Source organism: Cupressus sempervirens, chromosome 3, assembly GCF_028749045.1.
Source record: "Cupressus sempervirens isolate cs-2001-9-10 chromosome 3, ASM2874904v1, whole genome shotgun sequence".
NCBI lineage: Eukaryota > Viridiplantae > Streptophyta > Pinopsida > Cupressales > Cupressaceae > Cupressus > Cupressus sempervirens.
In genome coordinates this window covers 795,095,811-795,114,975 of record NC_143120.1, presented here as the reverse complement: position 1 = coordinate 795,114,975, position 19,165 = coordinate 795,095,811, and the positions used below count along the sequence as shown (strand labels likewise).

Below are 19,165 nucleotides of genomic sequence, written 5' to 3'. Positions count from 1 at the left end.
GCTCCAAACGCACTAGTAAACCAACATATGATAAAATATGGTCACCGGATAACGTAAAATATCAAGAGAACCACACTAAGTCATATAACAACATTAAACTAATTCGAACAATAAGGTGTCAAGAAAACTAATCAGGAACTTCATGTGACCTCAATTATGCAATAGGTTAGAAAATAACATGCTACAATAAGTATATGGTGAACTCATCATAAGAGATCACGAGACATTAACCATCAAGTTACATGACAAAAAATAAATAAAAATGAAGGCAAAACCCTAGCCTCTTTTATATCAACAGGAAATCCCTCCCATCAACACCAAGGCTAAGAACACCATTCAAAAGCAATTGAAATAACAATGAAATCCATTCATCAAGCATAGTGGTCATGAACTTGCAATACCAAAGGGAACACAACACATTAACCCTTCAAAAAATAAAAATATGACACACACACTTCTATTACATATCTTTCAATTCAAAAGGACTCCCAATACTATCATCATAAAACCATTCAATTACGATGTCTCATATTGCAAAATTATTGTAGTACTCAATATGAAAGCCTAATCACAACATACTGAGACAAATGAAGAAACACAAGTCCTTATAGCTAGCAAGAAGACAGAATTAGCGAAGAAATTACCAGTATATATCCACGTCATTAAATTATACATTGCAAGGTTAATCTATTAGATATGCTCACATGCTATGAACCATCCATCTCGCATGACTATAGTCCAAATACTTTACATGACTACAAATATCCATTGATAAGGGCAACGACCTCAGTCATATAATATTTAAATTACTTACACCCACTAATATTCAACCAAGCAATCTTTCCTATGTCCTTCAATGCATTGTTCAATGCATGAACACAACAACGGGTCCAAAATATGTGCCTATAAGCACCCTCTACCATCAAATTGATTAATTTGCACACACGTGTAGATTCTTTGATTACCTCTACTATATTAGCTAACCCAACCTCCTCTATGGCATCCCTCAAAATGGTGAACTGGAACTTTGCATTGTTACGCTTTCTTGAGCAATCTATGACTTTCAAAAAATAAGAGCCAATAGGGGATGTGATAGTGATATTGATGAGTGGCCGATGTCTAACATCAGTCCACCCATCCATCACCATAGAGAAACCCATCCTAGCCCAACCATGTTTCATATCCTCTAACATCAAAGCAATCTTAGAGTACTCATTGTCTAGGATGGTGGTTTGTAGCTTATGATCACCAGGGGTTACAAATGAGGGATTCATAGTCATTATATCTTTCACCATTTATTTAAAATAAGTGGAACGGGCTACTTGAAATGGGATACCATTAGCAATAACGAATCTACCAGTGGATGCCTGCAAACTTCCTTTACGTGTACATTAAACAATTTGTCCACTGATCCCTTCTCACCACTACCCATCTTCCTCTTCCCTTTTGTCTCAGTAGGGTTGGCACTAGTACAAATGGCAGATGACATATGCCTAGATGATTGTGACTGTACAGTGGATGGTGATGGCATTGTTAGATTTTGTCCCTCCATTTCAGGCTCTAAGTGCAATCTTTGGCATTCTAATCTCACCTTGTGAATCAAGTCGGGACAAACTTTAACTCTCTGGCCTGTAATACCTATAAAGATTGATTTCACCTTGTATGGCTGCCTCTAAAATCATCATGACAAATATGGCAATCCCACACCCTAGTCCCTTTTGCATTCTTTTTATTTTGCTGCCCCCTAAGTGTGACAAATTGGAGAAGAGGTATTTTTCTATTTTATTGAATATAACTTAAAAACACTTTAACATCATCAAATAGAAGCTAATATACATAAACAAAGAACATAAATGATAAATTCATCACACACGTAAAATGTAAATTGTAATTTGTAGCTCAAGTAAATAGAAATATAGGATCATATGACATAGATATATAGAATTATAAATGTTGTCAAGTCATAATGTATGTAAGATGAAGATCCATAAATCGATGACATCAAATCATAAATGTATGTAAAATGAAGATCCATGAAAAAACAGGTCTATTTCCTTTAGCTCTAGCTCAAGTCTATCCCTCACTATTCCTCTCTTTTTGTAATACTCAACAAATAGAAGACCTTTTAGGGTTATAAGAAAGAGAAATGTTGAAAAAAATCATTAATGTTTTTAAATTTTTTTAAATGTTTTTGTGTTGTCCAATTGCGCTGCCTGATTTTTGGAGCCGATTCATTCGATTCATGGGAAAAAATTGGTGGTCCGCTTCACCAGGTCAAGCAAAATCGCCCAAGCTAAATCCGATCGCTGAATCTTGTGAATTGTTGTAATTTTTGGTTCTTTGATGAAACAATGAAAAAAATCAGACTCTTTCAAGCTGCAAATCTATTGAAAAATGGAAAATGGAATCATAAAGACTTTCATACTTGGTGCACAATGGAGGAAGCTCAAAACCCTGCACAAGCTCTTTGAATAAAAAAAATCACTTCCTCTTGTTGCAAAATGAAAACCCTAGCCAAACGGTATAAACTCCAAATGTAAAAACAATGCCAAACAATGGCATATTAGGGGCGTTATTGCCCTCTAAGGGCAAGCAGGGAGGCGAGCCCCTCTAAATGCCCAAATAATTGCATTAAAATAAGTTTCAGACACTTTTTAAAAATATTTGTTTGCTTTTATGCTGGGGATGACTGACCGTACCCCTTTTTTTCTTGCAACATCCCGATGTTTCCGAAACATCCTGGGCAAATTTCCAGTTTTCAGGGATGCAGGGGACATCCCATATCCATCCCCCTATCTTGGGGACATCCCTGTTCCGAAAACTCTGGGTTTTTTTGGGTGGGGACGCGTCTACGTGTAACGTAGATAAAATTCCCTCATTACTTTTATTAAGCCCAAAAGGATTTTGCACTGTAATGAGTTTTGGTAGCCTTAAATTTTTTCTTTTTCTCACATTTCTGCCTATTTTCAACAAAATTTAGGTTTTAACAGTTAACTTCAGAGATTATTTTAAACTCGTCATTATCAAAACTAGACCAATAGTACTTAAATCCTGATAGCAGTATCATAATCAAAATAGTATTTTGTTTAAAACCTTGATCTCCAACAGCCCCATTTTCGCTATTTGTAATTTTTCTGTACCTTTTCCTGCATCGATATTCTCTTTTGTGCAGCTTATTTTTTGAATTATTTCATTTTAATAAGGTTTCGTCCTTTGGTATATATTGATTTTGGCTGTTCAGCCACTTGCTTGAATTTTCTTTTATTGAATAGCTGATTGACATGTTAATTCAGATAATCAATTGTCAAATTGCCTCTTTTTCTTCAGTTTTTTGTTTAGTATGAGATTGTCTAGACAGTTACCATGGTTTTTTCCATGATTTCCAGAAAAAATATGAGCGGTGATGCTACATGGGACAACCGAATGCTAGAATCATTGAAAAGTTTCGACCTTAACAGTCAGGAGGTTAAGCAACAATTTGGTAAGTTTGCTGCAAAGTTATAGCCTTTGTTAGGGACGATTTCAATCTTGACTAATGTATGTTTTATTTGGACATTTGAGGTCAATTAATGTTGGTCTAAAAGAAAAAAAGAAAACTAATTTTATTGATCCAAGAGATTTTAACTTTTTTAGTGTTTGATAAAAATGAATATTTAGTTCATATTACACAGAAAGATAGTAGATTCTTGAGAGAGTATTAGACTATCATTATAATGACCTTTTGAAATGCCAAAAAATGTTTTAGTCTGCATTGGTTAACAGTAAGCAATCATTACAGTGTACAAAATTGTAGTGTCGATAAATCATATTCTCCTACCTTCAATTGTCTCTGTGGCATTCACGATCATGAAGGAGGTTAAAGATGTAAAGTGATAACAATAAACTTGTCTAGATACTTGTACCTATTGACATATCTATGTCGATCAAATTGCAATGTAGCTTGAAGTTGTAACTGAAAGTTAATGTTTTCCTTTAAATTCCAGTAAGCAAGACTACCCTAATTCCTCACACATGAATTCTTTTGCTTCCTTGGATAATATCAAAATCTTCTGATTTATTAATGTGAATACAAGGTTTTCGCCTTAATTATACAGTTTCATTTAACATTCAAGCCTCAAGGTATTGTCATCAGATTCTCAGTTCAGATTTTTATTATGCAATTTCATGTTATGCCTGTTTAGGTTATTTCTTGCTGACATTCTTTTAAATTTGTCTACAGTTAAGTCTTGGATAATTTCATGATGGAAACTATGCTATTTTTTCTTTGTTTCATCCTTAAGCAGTACATTCCAGCAATTGTGAATCTTTGATTTTATTAGCAAAGGTGTCTTAACCTTGAATCCTAATATTTCTATCTGTTAGATTATGCGTATTTATTTATGGTTTTTTTATCCCATGGAAAGGAAGGATGTGCTGATACTTATTAATTGTACAAGAGGTTGTAAGAGCATCTAATGTCATCATGATGCATAAGAGCATCTTTTGAAATTTTAAAATTGGAGTTAGTTGTTATGGATTCTATGACATTGCAACATGTTGACTCTTTATGGGAGTTGGGCATTGGAATTCCTCATGGGGATTTGGATGCTATTTTTGTTGAAAATATTGTCATTGATGTCAAGGACACTCGTGTAAAATTGTGTAAGTAACATTCATTGACATCAAAGATACAAAAACAATGTTTGCTAATGACAAGTGAAAGTATGTAAGTTAGGAGTTCATTTATATGCTCAATGAGTGGCATGCTGTAAATGTTCCAACTACTGTTGCTCTATCTCTAGCTTGAGTTATGGTGGTAAAAGCATGTCCGTGCAACGATATATATGATGACGTATGGTGGGAATGGGGGCAGGTAGTGAGGAAGGCATTCATAGGGCTCTTTGGATGGTTGGAGTTGGAGGACCATACGATGTATAGTACAAATACATGGCTTCCATATAGGAGTCAATGAGTATGGAGGGGTGTGAGTGCATACAGTTGAGTTGGGTTGACCGTACGGTGGAGTGGGTGGCAGCCAATTTATTGTACAGAGTGGGTCACGGTGTGGATGTTGCAAGCCATATGAGGTTGTTTGGTAGGAAGAAGTGTGGAAATTTTACCACACATTTGGAGGATTGAATCTCACCAATGCTGGAGAAGGTTATAGTGTGGCATTTGATAATGATCAAAGATATATGAGATTAGTTGAAACTAGATATGCAGAAAAGATTCACCAAACACTAGATTTTACACTAAGTGCAGAGATATGCAATTTGTCATCGAAGCATGGGAAATATATATTCGTAGACAAAGATGGCTCTCAGAGTCGCTAGATCCAAGCATAGTAAAGAGAATCCTATCAAAACTGCATAAGCCAAATAGGGGAGATCTTTCACTTTCGAAATGTGGAAAATAGCAGAACTCCAACTAGAACTCGCAAACAAAATAAACAAATCAAGTTGCATACCCACAACAATCCAACACGATAGACATATATACTCTTTCGGAGGAAAACTCCCAAGGGAGAAACTAAGTGCCGACACATGGCACGACAAACACCTACGAATAGATTAAAAATAGAAATGAGTCTGAAGATACCTAAACCGATTAGTCCCATAAAAAATGTTTTCATATTTTATTTATTTTATGACTAGGATATTATAGTCCTCCCATCTTGAAAATTGCTGCAGTTGTAGTGTTGGGTGCTCCATAATCTATTCACCCTCCCAAGTACTGTCATTAAGTGGAAGATGCTTCTAATATACTAGGATCTCCTTGATGGTACAGTTCCTTAGTTTCCTTTCTTTGACATCAAAAATCTCGACAAATTCCAATAGTAGTTTCCTTCTTCGTTCAAAAGTGGCAGGTTGCCCGATACTGTGATACTTTGCCCAACGACTTTCTTCAGGTAAGATGCATGGAAGACACTGTGGGTTCAACTTCCATTTGACAACTCAAGTTTGTAGGTGACTTAACCTACCCAACAGGTCACTCAATAAGGAATATAAAGGCACGGCCTTAACTTTTCCTTATCACGTACCATCAAGGATGATTGTCTATGCAATTGCAGTTGAAGATATACTAGGTCGCCCACCTCACAAATTCACTCAATTTGACAATTGCCAGTATATCTCTTTTTTTGATTTTGTGCCCACTAGGTATTTTCCTTCAGAAACCTCAAAATGCCTTGTCCTTCTTGTAGCCAATCCTTAGCCCTCGACGAATGATTTTCTCCCAAAACCATTACCACAAATGAGGGGGGTTCATATTTATAAGGTGTGTTGAAAGGGGCTATCCCAGTTGACATGTGGTAAGTGGTGTTGTAGCACTACTTCCCCAAATTAAACCATTTAACCCATGCCCTTTGTTGTGCTGAATTGTAGTTCCATATGTATCCTTCCAGTCGCTTATTCACAATTTTGGTTTGTCCATCAGTTTGCGGGTGATAGCTGGTACTTGGCGACAATTTTGTCATTGATAGACAATAGTTTTTTCTAGAAAGTGCTAAGAAAATGATTGTTTCTCTCGCTCACTATGTTTTGTGGCAACCCATGCACGCAGAAAACCTTCTCCAAAAATAAATCTACCACTTGTGCAGCTTGGAACTTGGTGAAGATGGCAAAGGAATGTGCATACTTTGCCAACCTACCAAGTACTGCAAAAATGCAATCTTTGCTGAATACTTAGTCTAGTGATGAAGTCCTTGGAAATGCTATCCCACTTCTATTCTAGTATTGACAATGGGTGGAATGAGCCAGTTGGTAATGCGTGTTCGGATTTGTTTGTTGACATGTTGAACATTCCCAAACGTACTGCAAGACATCATTCTTAAGTCCCTTCCATGAAATTCTCTCCTTGATCTGTGTCTAGGTCTTGAGGAATCGTGGGTGCCCGACCAACGACAAGGCGTGCATTTCCTTCAATTTTTTTTTGTTTCATTGTGGATTCGGGTACCAAGTAGAACCTATCCTTGTAGTAGATGATATCATCAACTACCTCGTGTCTATCGTCTTGAATGCTGCCATCCATTAACTAACTTGCAAACGTGTTCTTGGAGTATTCCACCAAGTATGCCTTCCAATCATCCATTAGCTTACATGCAAACATGTTCTTGGAGTATTTCACCAACTGAAATTTGGGATAATGAATAGATGGCGAGTTTTCTTGACAAAGCATATGCTACAACATTATTCTTTCCTTTCACATTTTAAATATCAAATCAAAGGCTTGAATCTTACTTACCCATATTTGTTGCTTCTAATTTAGATCCCTCTACTCCAAATAGTATCTCATACTATTGTGATCAATACATACAACAGACTTGGCACCCACTAGACATTTGTTGTAACTTGGTTAGGGCATGCACAATGGCCAACATCTCTTTATAATAGATGAAATATAATTGTTCACCCTTTGTGAGTTTTTCACCCTTAAAAGCCATTAGATGTCGATCCTACATGAATACTACACCAATGTCCTCACTGTAGGCAACACATTCCAAGATAAAAGGCTAAGTAAAGTTTGGTAATACAAGAGCCGGAGAAGTACTAATTGTTTCTTTCAATTTATTGAAGGTGTGTTGTGCTTGTTCACTCCACTGAAAAGATTCCTTAGTTAAATTTGTCAAGGGTGTAATGAGCTAAGGGAAGCCTTTTAAAAAGCTCATGTAGTAACTACACAATCAGAAGAATCCTCGTAACTCTAAGAGAGTGTTTGGTGGCTAGCAATCAAGAATAGCTTGGATCTTTTCTTGTTGAACCTGAACTTCATATCTATTGAAGACACGTCCCATGTATAATATTTGTCTTGAGGAATTGCAGGTGTCCGACCAATGACGAGGCGTGCATTTCCTTCAATTTTTTTTTTTGTTTCATTGTGGATTTGGGTACCAAGCAGATCCTATCCTTGTAGTAGATAATATCATCAACTACCCTATATCTATTGTCCTGAATGCTGCCATCCATTAACTTGCATGCAAACATGTTCTTGGAGTATTCCATCGTAAAGAATGCCTTCGGCTGAAATTTGGGATAATGAATAGATAGTGAGTTTTCTTGACAAAGCATCTGCTACAACATTATTCTTTCCTTTCACATTTTAAATATCAAATCAAAGGCCTGAATCTTACTTACCCATTTTTGTTGTTTCTAATTTAGATCCCTCTATTTCAGATAGTATCTCAGACTGTTGTGATCAATATAGACAACAAACTTGGCACCCACCAGATATTTGTTGAAACTTGGTCAGGGCATGCATAGTGGCCAATATCTCTTTTTTAATAGGTGAAATATAACCGTTCACCCTTTGTGAGTTTTTGGCTCTCAAAAACCATTAGGTGTCGATCTTACATGAATATTGCACCAATGCCCTCACTGTAGGCAACACTCCAAGATAAAAGGCTGAGTGAAGTCTCACAATGCAAGAGTCGGACAAGTACTAATTGCTTCCTTCAATTTATTGAAGTTGTGTTGTGACCGTTCACTCCACTGAAAAGATTCCTTGGTCAAATTCGTCAAGGTTGCGAAAAGCTAAGAGAAGCCTTTTACAAAGCTCTTGTAGTAACTGCACAAGCAGAAGAATCCTCGTAACTCTAAGAGAGTTTTTGGTGGCTACCAATCAAGAATAGCTTGAATCTTTTCTTGTTGAACCTGAACTTCATATCTATTGAAGACACGTCCCATGTATAATATTTATGTCAACAACAACTTTGCCTCCCTAATTCCAAGGACTTCATCCCAATGCCTCAAATGGTCTTCCCATGTTTTACTATAAATAAGAATGTCGTAAAAAATATCAACAAGAGCTTAGGCAATTGTTTGTTGAATATGTGGTTCATGCAGGATTAGGATGTAGCAGGCTCGTTTATTAACCCAAATGGCATGACCAAAAACTCATAATATCTATAGTGACATGAGAAAATTGTCTATGCCACATCTTGTTCTCTCATGTGGATTTAATGATATTCGGGACAAGATTTATATTAGAAAAATAGGCTGCACCATGAAACTCATCTAGCAGTTCATCAATCCTAGGATTAGGTTTATCTATTCTTGATTGTCTTCTTGTTCAATGCACGGTAGTCCACTCACATGCGTAATGTGTCCCATCCTTGCTTTTTACTACTACCACTGATGATGGAGATAGAACTAGGTCAGATCCATCCTTTGCCGAGCAACTCCTCTATTGTCTTTTCAATCTCATCTTTAAACTTATTGGGTTGTTGATATGGTGTGGTGATGACCGGTTTGGCGCCACCTTCCAATGCAATGGTATGCTCAAAACCTCAGTAGGGAGGTATGCTAGGTGGAATGTTGACAAAACCCCTATCTTGTTTATCCAAAATGACTTGAAGCTCATCATCCTGGTAGTACACTTGTTGCCCTTTTGTAGGTTCGAAATGAAGTAATGTGCTGCCCATGCAACGTCACATTGGCCTCCGCTCGTCATGCTGAAATCTCCTTTGGTCCCTCATTCACCATCCCTCTCAAGACAACCTTCGTTCCATCAACGTTTGAAGCTTTGTGTGTACTCGTCTAGAGTTTGCATCCACTGGATGCCCAGAATGACATCCATGTCATCCAGATCCATTATAAAAAAGTCCCCTATGTCAGCGTGTGGTTTCCCATCACAATGCTTAGTTGGGGAACTAGGTGGGTCCATGATAAGAGTGTATCTCCGACCACCTTGACTTGGAATCCCATGTGTGCCTCTGTAGGTAACCTCTCTACAAGTGATGAGTCTATGAAATTAAGTGTGGCTTTGCTGTCCAACATTACTGTGACCCTTTGTCCTTGGAGGGTTTGTCCTACCTTGAAAACCGTGCACCTTGGGCTATCAACAAGAGCAAAAGTGCCTCCGTGTCATACTAGTGCGACAATCCTCTCTATAGGCTTTAGGCTTAGCTATCTTCTTTAGGTGCCTCACAATCTTACATGACCTGAATGTAGTGTATTTTTCCTTTTCCTAAGCATTTGTTCCTTGATTCCCACGACTCCTAATAGTTGAGACATAGTTTTGTCCTCTCGAGTTCATGTTTGGTAGCTTCATCCAATGAAGGCTTCTTTGGATGGTTTGGTGTGTGAATAACTTTGAGGAGATGAGGCTGATGGTGATGCCATACTTTGAGCCTTCTTGACCCTTTATCCATCCCTTTAACAATTCTGTTAGACATCCATGAATAACATGGTCTGCTATCTCTTTGAGATGTTAGTAACCAGTACGAAGAGTCTCTGAAACCCAGTGATGTAATTGTCAAATGACTCAGTTTGCCTCAGTTGTGCCAATTCTTTAAAATTGAGTTCTTGATCTTTGCCATCAAACCGACCAATAAGTCTTTCTGTAAACTTGGCATATGTATTTACTTGGTCTTTTCCAAGTGTAACCATACCATGATGCCACCATTCATGCACCACTCCTTCGAGGTGGAGTGCAACAAATTTAATTGCTTCCTCTTCCAACATCTTACATTCCCCATGCTTGTGCAAAGATTGATCCAGATGCATCAAACAATGATAGATTTACCTTGCTTAATTTTCTTTCAAGGTCATCATTGAAAAAACCATGCTCACCACTACCTTAGTACCTCATTCTTGATTTGACAATCTTTGTAAGATATGTCTCCTTCCATATTTGCATTCCTCCAATCTTCTCGTAACTTGCATTTCTTCAAAAGTTGGTTCCTGTCCTTTTTGAGGTGCTTCCGTTTGAAGAGGGAAGGTTGACATGGAGGGTCGAGAATGCACAGGATGACGATTTGCCTTTCATGCAATAGAGTCGCTACCGTGTCCATTGTGTTATCCAAATATTTTGCCTTTGGCCAATTTTTGTAGCATTCCCTCCATGAGCTGTTGAGTGTCGTTAATTTGTACCTGATTCCTGGTGAGCTTTCACAACAATGACACAACTTCTATAGTGGAATCTTGTGAATCTGCCATTCTACTGAGTGTTACTGTCTTTGTTTCTGGGTATAAACTTCATTCAATGTCCATAGGAGGGCAGGATCACTAGCTCTGATACCACTGTAATGATTCAACTACCGCTTCACTGCTACTGGCTCGAGCTATCCCACACACTTAACAAGGTTGTGGTTTAAAAAAAGTTTGTATGACAGTATATATGATGACGTATGATTGATAGGGGTAGGTAGTGAGGAAGGCTCCCCTATGGTTGCAGCTAGAGTACCACAGGATGTGCAGTGGAAACAGGTGGCTTCCGTATGGATGTCAGTGGGTATGGAGGGATGTGCGTCCATACCGTTGAGTGGTGTGACCATACGATGCACTAAGTGGTGGACAATATGTTGTATAGTGTAGGCTGTACAGTATGGATGTTGCAAGCCATACGAGGTTGTTCGGTAGGAAGGAGTATAGAAATTTGAGCATGTGGTTGTAGGGTTGAATCTCACCAATGCTCAAGAAGGTTATAGTGCAGGATTTGATAATGATCAAAACATATATGAAATCATTTGAAACCAAATATGCACATAACATTCGCCAAAAACCAGATTGTTTGTCAAGTACAGAGATATGTGCAATTTGTCACTGAAACATGGGAAACAAATATTTGCTGAGAAAGATGACGCTTAGATTTGCCAGATCCAAGCTTAGTAAAGTAAGCATAATAGAGTAGGCTAGAATCCTACCGAAATTGCATAAGCCAAATAGGGAAGATCTTTCACTTCCGAAATGGCGAAAAGAGCACAACTCCATCTGGAATTTGCAAATATAATAAACGAATTAAATCACATACCTACAAGAATCCAACACGATAGACATATATACCTCATCAAAGGAAAACTCTCGAGGGAGAAACTAAGTGCTGGCAGAAATGGGCCTTGAGATATACTAAATTGATTGGTCCCATAAACATAGTTTTAATATTTTATTTTTATATGACAGGGATATTACACATGGGTGTGTTGTTATATACAATAATCATATTCAAGACACTAAGCCAGTTCTCACTGCTGGAGGAAAGTGTCATTAGCATACAACTGAAATTCATGAAAGATCCAATTGTAAAGAAATGCCTCAATAGGAGAAAACTGATGCAGCAATAACACAAGCAAGATGTAAGGAATCTATAAATGACAAGTTCATAAAAGATGGCAATTACAAGCATCAAGAATGACCAAGAGTATCAATGCTAGAATGGAAAATGCTGCTTATATGTTTGTGATTAAGATCACATAAGAAATGCACAAGCAGTGATTTCCATGACAAAAGGAAGAACCACAAGACTGGTGATCTGATGAAGACGAAAATAAATGAATAAACATTCCATCATTGTGTATATATTTACTCATGAAATTGTCATATTTGTATTTTTAAACTTTAGGGTTGATGTCAAACTTGTTAGAAATAGAGGTTTGGTTGGCATTTGGATTTACTGTTTATGCGTTGTATTGATGATAGGTTTTGTCATTGATGACAAGATATGTTTATGTGGTTGCAAGATGATTGTTAGCACAATGAAGTTGGTATATAACATTTCTTTTTTTTTTCTTAAATTTATAAGAGGGGTAAATGCTTTGACCTGGAGCTATGAACCAGTGAGGCCACAAATGGGGGACCTCATCCCCATGAGATTTGAACCTTGATGGCAAGGATAACAACACAACAACTTAACCATCACAACATGCCACTATTGGCAAAGTTGGTATATAACATGATAAACTATGCAAATTTAGATTTGTGTAAAAGGATAAGTATAGATATCATAATTATGTTCGTTAGATCTTATGTTGAGTTTTGGATGAGTTACGATATGTTTGGTGTAGACTGGTAGCAAACTAGTGTACAAGAAATAATGATAGAGATGGTAGCATATTTGCTGTATCTTATTGGTGAGGTGGAATTGATGTCAACGAGCTTGGATCTTGGTAGAAGACTTGTTCGTGCGACTATGTTCGTGATAGCAAGGCTTTGTAATTATTTTGGAAAGGTCGCTGTTGTGGAACGTGTAGTGTATTTTACTAGCAGCGGACAATGTTAGGAAGAGTTTATCTTATCATTGTAAAATGTAATATTTGTATTGTAACGTGTGGGAACCTTATTGTAATATTTGTATTGTAGAGTGTGGAACCTTATTGTAATATTTGTAATGATGCTTATGAAGGTGTGTATTAGCATGGTCCTACGTAATTAATTATACATTGGGGAAACTGTAACAAACTGACCTAATTAATCATTTGTGAGGGTCTAAAGGAAAGTTGTTTTCCTTGGTTAGCAATCATGTATGTAATATATGTGGTCATGTAATGTCCCTCGTAGATGGAAAACTCGCAGATTACTTGGCGAGTTTTAAACACTCGCCAAGTATTTAAGCTGGGCGAGTAAATCCCAGAAAAACTCGCAGGAATAAAAATTCGTCTGTTGGGAAAAAACTCGGCGATTTTTTTTTTACAACTTGGCTGCATTGTTTGATGCCAAGAACTATTTACTATTTTGCTTCTTGCCATGAGCATTCCACATGAGAATGCAATTTTGTACGCACTGTGCATTTATATATATCTAAACTCTGCTTGTTTCTTTTGTATTCTCTTTAATTAACTTATTAGATGCATCTTCTCATTAAATTTTGCAAAATAAATGTATTTTTAATTAAATTTCAGCGGTTTTTTTAAGTTCCCGAGTTTTCTCGAGTTTTTTTTTTAAATCGCCGAGTTTTTCCTGATTAAAACACTTGGGGGGCTTGGTGAGATTTTGCCTTTGGCGAGTTTTCCAACTATGATGTCCCCTATTTGGAAGAGAGTTTAATAAATAATTCATAATATTAAACTAAATACCAGATAGTAATAATTATATAAAGTGATTAATAATATTAAGCAAATATTAAACAAAGAAAGATGAATGATATTTTATATAATTAATTATTTATATTTTAAATATAATAAGTAAAGAACTAAATATAATAATAAAGTAAAAATTATTATTAAGCAAATATCGAATATCATCGTGATATTATAAATAAATATATTGAAATAAATAATAACTGATAATGAATATATACATATATTTATATATTAGTAAGAAATATACTTAATATAATTAATAAAATTATGATAAGATAAATTAAATAATAGTAAAGAATAAAATAATAAATGAAAATGTGGACTAAGTGACTAAGAAAGCAGTGACTCCTACAACAGCAGGTGGAGAAATTAGATAAATTTGATAAAACGAATATTGAGAATCATATTTGAAACGATTTGCACGAAATGATTTGCACAATTGAGGAAGTGCTACCAACGATTAGAGGAATTGATCAGTGATTAAGATTGGTAAGCCATCATTACAGGAGTGTTGTCAATAGAATTTTAACAGAGTTATGAGCCAAATTGACCTCAATAAAATGAAGGAGAAGGAATCAGTCAGTTGCAGATATTCATCTATGGTAATAGCATATTATCCAATAATGATCTTCCCTAACCATATAACATTTTTTGAATTGACTAACCCAATTAGTCATTAATGTTAGAGAGCAGATCACCAATAATAGAAATCAAATTACCTTGAGGACTTAGTGTATGAATTCATAGTTGTCTAAATGCATGGTGTCTGCAATAAGTTAAATAAGATTGCAGCAATTATAATTCAAGAACTGCGATTGGTTACCAAGCTGAAAGTACATGACCTTTACTATATGACTCTTTCGCTCATTTCACACATATATAATAAAAAGTGTATCATTGGGTCAGGGGTATTAAGAATGAATAAGGATTTAAATTGCAGAGGAGGGAGAATTATAAAGTATATCAATAGAAATCCTAGTCAACCCTATGGCAGGAAGCGAATAAGAAGATAAGTCAGGAGTAAAGGAAATATGGAAGCATATCAAAAGTAAAGGAAATATGGAAGCATACCCGAAAAAAGACGTGATAACCAGGAACAACGATAAAAGACTGGGACTGTAAGCAACTTATGCAACACTATAAGGGGTTGGGATTTATAATGTGAAATGCCTTCTAATATGGAAATTCAATCTGCCATAATAGATACAGCAGGAAACACATACATAAATAGGAGGATACGAATCATAACATTTGAAGAACGATTCCACCACTAAGCATTCAGCAGAGAGGAAAACATTGTACAGCAGTAATTAAATACATAACATTATGCAGAGGGATAACTGTAAAGTTTCTGCAAATTCTAAGTAATTAGATCTGAGATAATGCCTCTCTGTATGGTTGCTGTTCTGATCTTCCTTCTATCTGACCTTGAACTGAGATGTCAATATTAATTATTATTCTGAAATATATTTGTCTCAGCAAGTATTCGATTTGTGGCAGAGTTGCTTAAAGGAACAAACTTGATATTCTATTGTGTGCTCTTTAACTACAACCACACCTTACTCATATACCATAACCAAAAGGCATGCCCCTTAAAGGGACATGACCCTATCTAGGTCGGCCCACAATGCTCTCTCATAATCGGCGCCTAGGAGGAGATATAGTTTAACAAACAAACATAACTAAACTTAGTTAAGGTTAATGCTAACATATACTCATCACAATAAATCACCGATCATGCCTAGACAAGGTGCAATGTGTTAATAAGCCTTGAGACGGTATTATATGAAAGATGAGTCTATGTGATTTGCACAGTTAGACTAGTATGATGATCGCAGTTATAGTTTTAAAATTCGCTCTTAACTTTATAATCATATTGAGAGATAACATATCTAGCATCATCAATTACGATGAATAAGTATAGAATGATACTCTATATCTATCTGAATCTTCTTAGCATGTGGTATCATTGAACACATGATACTATGTCATATTACTATATCTGTGATATGACATATCACTGATGCTAGTGATAACTATATTGCAATGAATACAATATACAGGATAACATCCGGAGAATAATTAAATTCTTCATTTATCCAAGTTGTGACTCATAGGTACTGGCATTCCTATATCACAACATGATCCTGAGTTAAGATCTACCAGAAGACAGGATAAACTTTGGAGAATAATAAAATTCTTCCTTTATCCAAATTGTGACTCATAGGCATAACAATTCTACATCACAATGTGATCTTGAACTCATCTAGATCTGACAGTAGATCTCTACTGTTTAGCACATTATCGAAGAGATCGTCATCTCTCATAATGTCTTCCATACAAGTGTTCATTATTTGAGAGATCGTCACCTCTAAAATAATGAATACAAATGGTGGAGCCCATAATAGTCAATACTCTGACAATAAAATTATTTTATTAATAATTTAAAGAATACAAATGAATTACAATTCAACCATACCAAGTCTTTTCCAAAAGTGATCTATCTTCACTCGAGAGAGAGGTTTGGTAAGAATATCTGCTGTCTGATCTGTAGTGCAAATGTATTCTAATTTTACAGTATTCGTGTCTACCATATCTCTTACATAATGGTAAGGAATTTCGATATGTTTGGATTTGTCATAAAAAATTGGATTTACAGAAAGCTTCATTGAACTCTAATTAGCAGAATGAATGGTCGTAGGATTCATGGCTTGACCAAATAATCCCACAAGTAACTTTTTAAGCCAAACTGCTTCCCGAGAGGCCATCGCTGCTGCAATGTATTCGACTTCTTTGGAACTTTGTGCTATTGAAGACTGCTTTCTGCATATCCATGATTTCATTGCTGAGCCTAAACGTAAACAACATTCTGAAGTGCTTTTCCTATCAGTAACACTTCCAACTTAATCTGAGTCTGTGTAGCCATGTAGGTCCAATTCAACTTTCTCATACTTGAGCCCAAGGTTAAGAGTGCCCTGTAAGTATCTCATGATGTGTTTGACTGCAACTAGGTGAATCTCCTTTAGCTCACACATAAACTTACTTAATGCATCAACAACAGAGCAAATATCAGGTCTTCTATTTACCAAGTACATAAGGGACCCAATTATCTGTCTGTAAAGAGTAGAATCTATGGAAGGTGATTCTGCTATTGCTTCCTTAAGTTTATGTAAGTTAGTCTCCATGGGAGAAGGCATAGGCCTGTAGTTCCACATTCCAAATCTCTTCAAGATAGTTAGTCTCCATGGGAGAAGGCATAGGCCTGTAGTTCCACATTCCAAATCTCTTCAAGATGTCTAATGTATGCTTTCCTTGATTGAGTATGATGTTGTCAGAATTCTGCCATACTTCCAGTCCTCGGAAGTAATGAAGGAGTCCTAAATCTTTCATCTCAAATTCTCTGAATAACTCTTTCTTGCATTGATCTATGAGGTGTTCATCACCTGTTATTAGTAAATCATCAACATACAATATTAAAATTACTATATCATCTTTATCCCTTTTATAATATAGACTTGGATCAGCTTCATTCTTGGAGAATCCTAAGTTGGGAAGATACTTATCAATTCTTTCATACCATGCCACTAGAGCCTGTTTAAGCCCATAGAAAGCTTTCTTGAGCCTGCAAACAAAATTTTTAAGGTTATGAGTTTTAAATCCTTCTAGTTGCTCCAAATATACCTCTTCTGTAATCTTTCTATTTAGAAATGTTGTTTTTACATTCATTTGATGTACTTTCCATCCCTTCGATGCTGCAATAGCTAGGACTGCTCTTACAGAGGTGTATCTAGCAATAGGAGCAAAGGTTTCTTCATAATCAATCCCCTCTTTCTGAAAGAATCCCTTGGCTACGAATCTGGCTTTATATTTTTCAATGCTACCGTAAGCAGCATGCTTGATTTTAAATATCCACCTGGAAGAAACAACATATTTTCCTTCAGGTTTGGGAACAATTTCCTAAACATCATTTTTCATAATGGATTGGTATTATCCTGTCATGGCATCCTTCCAAGCTGTATGTTTAATACAATCTTAAATATTGGTTGATTTTGATTTAGACAAATCATTCATATTTGCTGCATAACTAGAAAATCTTTTGGGTCTTTTGCTTTCTTTGAATATTCTAGATGGTGTAGCAAAGTCTTGTGCTTCCTCTATGGTCTTAATAGCCCAAAGTGGTCTTTTCGTAGAATTTTGAGTTTCTTCAAGATTGAGATTTTGAATTTCATCTTCAATTTCTTCAATGTTTTTCCCCTGAGGCTCAGATTCAGTATTTCCTTGAAAACTAGGTAAGGGACAGGTATCTCTAGAACCTAGGGCTCTTTTGAATGCTAAATCTTCTTCAAAAATTACATCCCTACTAAGTTCAATGTTTTTTTGACCAGGTATGAAAATCCTATATGCTTTAGATGTTTCACTATACCCTACAAAAATACCTTTCCTACTGGAGGGTTCTAACTTAGTTCTCTTTTCTTTTGGAACATGTATATATATTGACCACCCAAAAATTCTAAGATGACTTATATTAGGTTTAACCTTAGTAAAGACTTCTTCAGGAGTTCTATCTCTAAGGTAGGAGTGAGGACTTCTGTTTTGAATATAGATAGCAATACAGGAGGATTCTGCCCAAAGATAATATTCTAGATTTTGATCAAATATCATAGCTCTTGCAGCTTCTATAATTGTCCTATTCTTCCTTTCTGCTACCTCGTTTTGTTGTGGGTTATAAGGAACGGTATACTCCCTCTTAATTCTTGTTTCTTTACATAACTCTTTAAACAAATTTGAGGTATATTCCCCTCTATTATCAGTCTGAAGAGTTTTAATTTTATGTTTTGATTAGTTTTCAGTTAAGGTTTTAAATTCTTTAAATCTCTTAAGGATTTCTTCTGATTCTTTACATTTTAAGTAGTAAAACCAAATTTTTCTAGAGAAGTCATCTATAAAAAGTATATAGTACCAAAATCCTTCAAGAGAAGGAACAGACATAGGTCTCCATAAATCTTAGTGGATTAATTCCAAAACATTGTCAGTTTTTCTAGTGCTATCATGAAATGGACTTTTGTTGTTCTTACCCAGAGCACATCTTTTGCATATGCTTGAGTGATCTTTATTTAGTTTAGGTAAACCATTAACCATTTTCTCCATAGTTGATAAGCTTTTGAAATTTAGATGTCGTAACCTTCTGTGCCATATTTTGTTTATATCAGCAGCTTCATGAATTAAGGCTTGAATAGGTCGACTAGGTTTTGAATTTAATCAATACAAGTACCCCTTTCTTTGACCAATCAATTTTGCTTTCTTAAATGAAGAGTTCTTGGCCGAGGTCATTACTTTACCATCCATGAATTCAGCATTATGTCCATCATCTTGAAGTGATGTAATTGAGATTAG

The 19,165-nt window shown here is 35.9% G+C and overlaps 1 protein-coding gene across 1 annotated transcript in view; it reads left to right on the top strand.

The window, feature by feature from the left end:
* Window positions 1-19,165, top strand: part of TIC40 (hydroxyproline-rich glycoprotein family protein) — a 156,197-nt gene that overhangs the window by 97,253 nt on the left and 39,779 nt on the right. The window contains exon 11 of the mRNA XM_089821947.1: window positions 3,387-3,481. Within this exon, the coding sequence (XP_089678073.1) occupies window positions 3,387-3,481 (95 nt within the window). The remainder of the gene's footprint in view (window positions 1-3,386; window positions 3,482-19,165) is intronic.